We start from the raw sequence: 6,898 nt of genomic DNA, 5'->3' as shown, positions 1-6,898 counted from the left end.
CCGCGCGCCTCCCCCTCGGCAGCGGCAGGAGAAGCTGCTGCTGTAGGTTGCAGATGATCTGCTCAGAGCTGTGACTTCTCCCTTCCCTCTGCCCCATCCCCTTCTCACAGAGCCCAGGGTCTGCTCTGCCCCTCTGGAGACTCCTCGGGTCGAATCCAGCCCTCCGTGCTGCCTCACGCTGCAGGAGAAGTTCCTCTTGCACTACAGCAGCCGGCTGGCTGTGCCCGAGGCGCAAGCGTCCTTCGCCCTGCAGCTGGCCAGGAGCATCTGCGCCCAACTGCAGAACTTCCTGCGGAGCAAGTGCCCGGAGCTGCCCTTCGGCACCCTCTTCCTCAGCGGTCCGCTGCTCGATGGCCTTGGGGTTCTGGCAGCCGATCACGTCCACCTCATGCTGCCGGTGGTCCTCGACGCCGCGCTCTGGAGCCTCATCCCGGGAGAGGACACCGTGGTGAGGAACCCCCAGTACTGGATGATCAAGAGGACTGATCTGGAGTATTTCCCTCGTGGGCGCAGCCCCTGGGACAGGTTCATCGTGGGGCGGTACCTCTCCTCCAACACGCTCAATGAGACCCTCCACAAGATGCTGGTGGCCTCCATCAACTGGCCTGCCATAGGCAGCCTGCTGGGGAGCGTCATCCACCCAGTCGTGGCCTCCCAGGAGCTGAAGCTGGAAGTCAAACACGATCAGGTCAAGCTGAGCATCACCCTCTTCCCGGTGGTGGAACTGGAGGACAAGGTTCTTCTGGCTGCTCCTCCTGAAGGACTGGTGGAAAACCTTTGGCTGGAGAGCTTTTACAGGGCAGAGGTCTCGAAGGTGAAGGAGCTGGATGCCAGTGACTCCGGGGCTCGGCAGCACTGCCTCCGCATCCTGAACGGCGTCTGCAAGAGCCATCCTGCCCTGCACAAACTGAGCGGCAGCCCTTTGACCCACGTCGTCCTTCACCTCAGTGCCACCAGTTCAGACTGGGCAGAAGAAAGCCTTGCTGACAGGTTCCAGCAGGTGCTTGAGGAGCTGGTAGGCTACCTGGAGAAAGGTGTCCTGCCTTCCTATTTCAACCACAAAATCAATCTCTTCTGCGAGCTGTTGGAAGAGGAAATCGATGAGATGGGCTTCATGCTATGAATGACCGGTGCATCGGGAGCTCCTGAATGTAGGGTGTTTCTCGCCTGTCTGCTGCTCCTCGCTGTGAGGGTTGCGATGCTTCTAGTTGACTAGTCAGTAAGAGGCAAAGTTCTTGCACTTTATGAGAAAAAAAAAATATTTTCTGTCTGAATAAAATGTGCCTGAGCAGAGGCGGGTGTTGGCGTAAGGAGCCTTTGGGAATGACCGGTGCATCGGGAGCTCCTGAATGTAGGGTGTTTCTCGCCTGTCTGCTGCTCCTCGCTGTGAGGGTTGCGATGCTTCTAGTTGACTAGTCAGTAAGAGGCAAAGTTCTTGCACTTTATGAGAAAAAAAAAATATTTTCTGTCTGAATAAAATGTGCCTGAGCAGAGGCGGGTGTTGGCGTAAGGAGCCTTTGGCTGGGAGGCTCTGCCGAACCCGGGGCGAGTGCAGCCCACACCTCAAGTACCTACAGGTGAGTCCCGTCCGCTGGGCGTTGGGAGCCGATGTGAAGCATGTTTGGTCTCTGGTTCCCAGTGTCCTCTGCCTGTCCCAGCCTGCTGTCGCAGCTCTTGGGCTTCCCTTGTGCTCCGAGACCAGCTGGAGCTGGAGGGGAGCAGTTCCTTGCTGCTGCCGTGTCCTGCAGAGCCCACGGGGTGCAGTGTTCCATTGGACACTTGGTCTTACTGTGCCATGCCCTCAGCCAGCTTTTGGGACAGGGTGGGAGCCTCATCTGTCTGTAGGATATTGCCCAAGCGATGACCTGCGTGGTTGTCTGGGCGCTTCAAGGTACAGCCATAGCAAACAGGGCTGTGGGCTTATCCTTTGGAAACCCTTTCAGCTGCCAAAAGGGGCGAGCTCAGCCCCACCTCTTCATTCTGCCAGTATCGGCTCTGCCCCGAGGAAGGGGCGTGCTTCCAGCAGGGTGCTGGGGCTTTGTGGCCCTTGTCCCACGCAGTGTTTTGCTGGACGATATCCTGAAAAAGGCGGTGGCAGGAAGAGAGCTGCTGACTCCCGGGAGGCTTCTGGTATCGGTCCCTTGGTGGAGGCTACAGCAGGGCTGTGTGTCTCCTCCCCGGCGGATGGGTTGCTGCCAGAATCCGTCTGCGGATACTCACTGCTCTGCAGCGAACCTTGGCGTCCCCTTCCAGTCTGTCCAGTGACCTTTTCACACACGCGTTGCTGCTGTCTTGAGGTCCTGTTCCCCCAGAGCCCCATGGTACAGGGCAGGGAAATAGGACAGGAATGATGCTCTGAGCAGAGCCCTTGCAAGAACTGAAGTGTTTTATGCTTTTTATTAAGAAGATATGTTTTATTTGGGTATTTTGTTTTGTTTTTTTCCTTTGAGTGGCTGCTAGTAGGCTTTGGTTCTGGCTGTAGTCCCAGGGCAAAGGAATATATTCTTATATTTAATGGGAGGAGCTGGTTTTGCACATTGGTGGAGATGGAGAAATCCTGTGGACTTCAATGTGAACAGCTGTTGTGGTTTAGTTTTCTTTACAGCTATCATCTTGTTTATGGGAGGAAAAAAAAACCCTGTGCTTTTCCTCCCAGTCTGAGGATTACTTAGTTTGTTCCTCCAAACCACTTCCCAGGTGTCAGCGATGAAAATAAACCTTCCCTGTGTATACTGGTTCTCTTGTCAGCTCTGTTTTGTCACCTTTCCCATGATAAGGGCTGAAGCGATCCTCCAGCTGCGGTGGCATGCCCGAGAGCTGCACAGCGCTGCCCAGGGCATCCCCCCCTGCGCGGAGAGCTTGGCGGTGCTCAGACCCCATCCTGCACGGCCTTTCTCCTCCTCTTCCAAACCCCTATGCCTGCAGAGTGTCTGGCTGCGGTACGTAAGCTGTCCAGACACTAAACTTGTGCCATTTACCCAGCAACTCTAACTGCTCAGCTGACCAGGGTTAGACCAGTAAAGCTGGTAACGACTGATGCCATCAGCAATGCCTTACCTGCTGCCTGTGTGCTACACAAATGCTTTCCGCTGGTGTTGCCATTCAGAGGTTGCTGCCCGGGCTTCTGCCATGCTTTTGCCAGCTCAGTGATTGCATTACAAAGCCTCGTAATCCTGTTATTTTAGCCAGCAGGTCTGTATTTTTAGGCTACAGCTGTTAATCGTGGGAGTGAGGGGTACAGGGGAATGCAACCTGAGTTCTCCTGACCTTACTGCATAGATCTAGGCCCGATAGCGATGGATGGCTGCAGAGTTGAAGGCTCTCTTCTCCCTTGTGCAGACCTCAAAGCGAATCTGTGCTGCTGTGATCTCTGCTTCGAGCTACCCTGTAGAAAGCGCTTCAGCCTCCTGCCCACCCTTGCTGCTCCGTGTGCTGCATGTCACCTCAGTACTGACTCCGGGGAACTGCTCTGTGTCCCCAAGGAGCAGGGGCCTGAGCAGCATCGGAGGCCCTGGGGGAAAAACTGAACGCTGTCCTCTGGCAGAAGGGGACACAGGAATCTCGTGGATCTACTTTCTTTGATGTACAGAGGAAGCCCCAACAGAGAGGGAGGAGGTAGCCTGGCTTCCCAGGGAGTTCAATCTAAGTGCAGGAAAACAGAACCTCCCTTCAGTTCAGCCAGCTCTCTGTCTCTCCCTGGGCAGCAACACCGCAGCAGATGCAGCTGGTGAGATAAAACCGCTTTCCCTCCCCCTCTGCAGCTCACTTCTAAATAACCGCAGGGAGTTTCTGCCAAGAAAGCTTCTGTATTGTTCCAATGAGTGAGTGGAAAGAGCAAGATTTGGTGGATGCTTTTACAGTAATAGCTTAACTATTTTAAGCAGGAAGAAATAAGGCACAGTTAAGATGTCACTGTATCAAATTTAAAAATTAAATAATCTTTTAATAAGAAACTTAATAGTTTGACAAAAATAACTTCCATTAGCTAGCAGCATCACAGAGGCATGTCTCAAGGTTTGAGGAAGAACTCCGTTTCAAATTCAGGAACTGTCTAAAATGAAGGCTCTTCCTGAGCACTGCAGCTGAGCTTCCCTTTCAGGGCAAGCACCAGATCCAGCTTCTCTGCACCTGGCCCTCCTTCACAGGCAGGGACAACCAAGGTAAGGGGTATGGCGCTGCGACAAAAAAGAAAGGGGAATGTTGCTCAGGTAACATCAACTTAGAGGGGAACTTAAAATAAAATTCCACACTGTGGAAAGCTAGGGACTGAAAAGAGGTAAGCAGCCCTGGTGTCTGTCCTAGTGGCTACAATCCAGCTCTTCCTGTGTAGGAAAAACTACATACGACTACCACAACGGTGGGAGCTGCAGGTGGACTAGATCCAGTGCTGTTTTCTCTGCAGATTCAGTTTCCAAATGCTTCCTTGAAATGTTTAGACTATCCCAATCTGCTCAGCAGAAGAGCAACTGAAAACAAAGGCTGACACCAGTAGTGGAGCCACCTTTCCAAGCTGGTTGAACCCTTGCTGCCCATGCATGTAATGCATGTGTGAGGATGGTATCCCTTGGCAGGAGCAGCCTGCAGCCAGCCCTTCCAGAAAGCACTCAATGGACTCGTTTCTAGACTCCAGTTCCTTTCAGCAGTAGTTGCTCCTGTAGCAACTCGCAACCCGGGACCTTTCAGGCTCTCCAGAGATGTCCGTCCAGGCTCAGTGGTTTTGAGGGCAGGTTTTCCTAGTGTGGCCAGGCTGGTGGCAAACACTACAGGTCCGTGGTTTCTTGGCAGTGGCTCCTGAGGAGAGACTGCTTGGTCTCTTAGCTTTACTTCCAAACTCTCTTGAGTATCCACTGCTCCCAAAGTGGTTCAAAGGGACATCTCCAGAAGGCCCTAGAGAGAAACAACTTGCATTTAAGTACCTTTGCAAATATAAGTAGGTGAGAAACAGAAGGTAAGTTCAAAATGGCAGATCAAGGATTTTACTATCCCAGCCACTCAAATTATTCCTGAAACTACACTTGCTTTAGATTTGTGTAAACAGTTAAATGTTACCCATTTGTCTTGCAGCATTAGAGAAATGCGGGAACAGAACAAGGGAAACTGATGTGCCTGATTGCATGCTCTGGTCCACAGCTGAAGCAGAAACAACAAAACATGCCAGAGGAAAAACTTGGTTTTTAAGTAGTTTTGAAAACTTGATTCTACCCCGTTAGGCCCAAATGTCTAAGGAGGTGGCAGCCAGTGTTGAAGATCTCTCTCAGATCACATCTCCACCTCTGTACTTTGCTTACTGTCCCTTTGTGTCAGTGCTCTTTCTTTCGCATCCTTATTTTGTGATTTTTTTTTTATGGGTACTTGTTTTCAGCATCTTTCCACAGCAGCCACACTCAGTTTCTCAGCTCTGATCAAAGCTTCAGACAGACTTGGCCTTTCACTGCATTCCTAAACTAGGGCAGAGGGAGTAGCACAGTTTCCCTGGCATGACAGAATGGGGTTTAAGATCTCCAAAAGCAGTGCTTCAACTCTGTACCAAGTTGGTAACAGCCCTCACAAAGCTGAGCACCGTAATTTGGGAGGACAAATTCCCATTTTTTTTGGGCTTTATGCAATGAGTCATGGACAGACGCTCAAGCTTACTGCATGTAGAAGCAAAGCATCCTGCTCAGAGCTCAGCAGATGTGTGCTATGAGGACATATCCTGCTAGCACTTGGAAAGGTAAGCCAGACTCAGTTGTTACAAGCAACATTTGAAGTGCTATAATGCTGCTCAGAGATGTTCTAAAGACAAATGTGAAGTCTGTTAAATGTATGCGTTGCTGCAAGAGCTGTCATGCTGTGGTAGCATTACACATGTGTGAGAAGCGTGTTCAGTTTAGCTTCAAAAACAGCCTCCAACCCTTGTGTCTCATCCCAAGCCCAGCCTTACCTGGTACCACGTTTTCATCTGCCCACTGGAAGAAGCCACACTGCTGCTCTCGGGGTTTAGAGCAAGTGTGGAACTGCCGCCCTTTGTTGGGCCCATCCTTTTGGACCGTGCGCGTGACGGCTGGCTGGTTGCACTTGCAGACTGTGCCGCCTCCTGAATCGGAGCCGTTGCTTCCAAAGAGCTCTGGGCCTCTCCCTCCTCCTGGGCGCTGAAATCCTGCTGGGCCCCTTCCTGCGAAGGGCTGGGGCAGTGCAGAGCCCCGCGGAGCCGCATTACTTCTGTCCTCTGACTGCTGATCAGCCCAGAGAAAAAAGTTGCAGGTACTGGCGCCGCATTTGTAAAACTGCCTGCCTTGATTGGGCCCTTCTTTGCGCACAGTTAACAGCAGGGCTTCATTCCCGCAGTTGCACACCACCGCGTTGTTCCCGTCGTCTGGAGCAGCTGAAGGAGCAGCCCTGGGTGTTCTTGAGCTCAAGGAGGGTAGAAGTCCTGGTGCCAGGTTTGTGGTCCCCCTCACGTGCCTGTTTTCACCACTAGCTCTGTTAAAGGAGTTGTTGACCTGCAAGTGATTAGCTTGCTGGCTGGCTGACGATGTGGGTTGGGATGACCTGTGTAGATACTTCAGGTCCAAGAGCTCTTTTAACATCTCATCACAGCCTCCGATGCAGCCAACGAACTCCAGGGGCATCACAGGTGGAACACTGCCTCTCTTGAACTTAAACTTCAGCCTAAAAGGAAGGGAAGAATGAAAGTCTCCCAGTTCATCTAACTCCTCATCAACAGATCTCGATTTCGACTTTTTTTTTTTTTTTTTTTTAATTTTGCTATGCTTACACCAGTTTCCCCAACCCCTCTTCTTTCTATCACCACGCCATGAGAGTGCTGCTCCAGCTTTCCAAGACTGGAACAGAAAATGGTTGCCCAGCCTAGCCTACGGAAGTCTCTGGCTCTGATGGCTAACGCATAAGGTCCAAG

At 51.9% G+C, this 6,898-nt stretch overlaps 2 protein-coding genes across 2 annotated transcripts in view; one reads left to right on the top strand and one right to left on the bottom strand.

Moving 5' to 3' along the window:
• Window positions 1–1,123, top strand: part of MIEF2 (mitochondrial elongation factor 2) — a gene marked incomplete at its 5' end in the record, with an annotated part of 2,074 nt that extends 951 nt beyond the window's left edge. Inside the window, 1 exon segment of the mRNA XM_009582864.1 lies at window positions 111–1,123. Within this exon segment, the coding sequence (XP_009581159.1) occupies window positions 111–1,123 (1,013 nt within the window).
• A 2,799-nt stretch (window positions 1,124–3,922) lies between these two features.
• The window catches only part of TOP3A (topoisomerase (DNA) III alpha), an 11,443-nt gene continuing 8,467 nt past the window's right edge, over window positions 3,923–6,898 (bottom strand). Inside the window, exons 18-19 of the mRNA XM_009582863.1 lie at window positions 5,924–6,651; window positions 3,923–4,887 (exon numbers count right to left, since the gene is read on the bottom strand). Of these exons, the coding sequence (XP_009581158.1) occupies window positions 4,709–4,887; window positions 5,924–6,651 (907 nt within the window). The 3' untranslated portion in view covers window positions 3,923–4,708. The remainder of the gene's footprint in view (window positions 4,888–5,923; window positions 6,652–6,898) is intronic.

Source organism: Fulmarus glacialis, unplaced genomic scaffold (genome assembly GCF_000690835.1).
Source record: "Fulmarus glacialis isolate BGI_N327 unplaced genomic scaffold, ASM69083v1 scaffold20748, whole genome shotgun sequence".
NCBI classification, from domain to species: Eukaryota; Metazoa; Chordata; class Aves; order Procellariiformes; family Procellariidae; genus Fulmarus; species Fulmarus glacialis.
The sequence above is the reverse complement of the archived record's forward strand: the minus strand, read 5'-3'. Positions and strand labels throughout refer to the sequence as shown.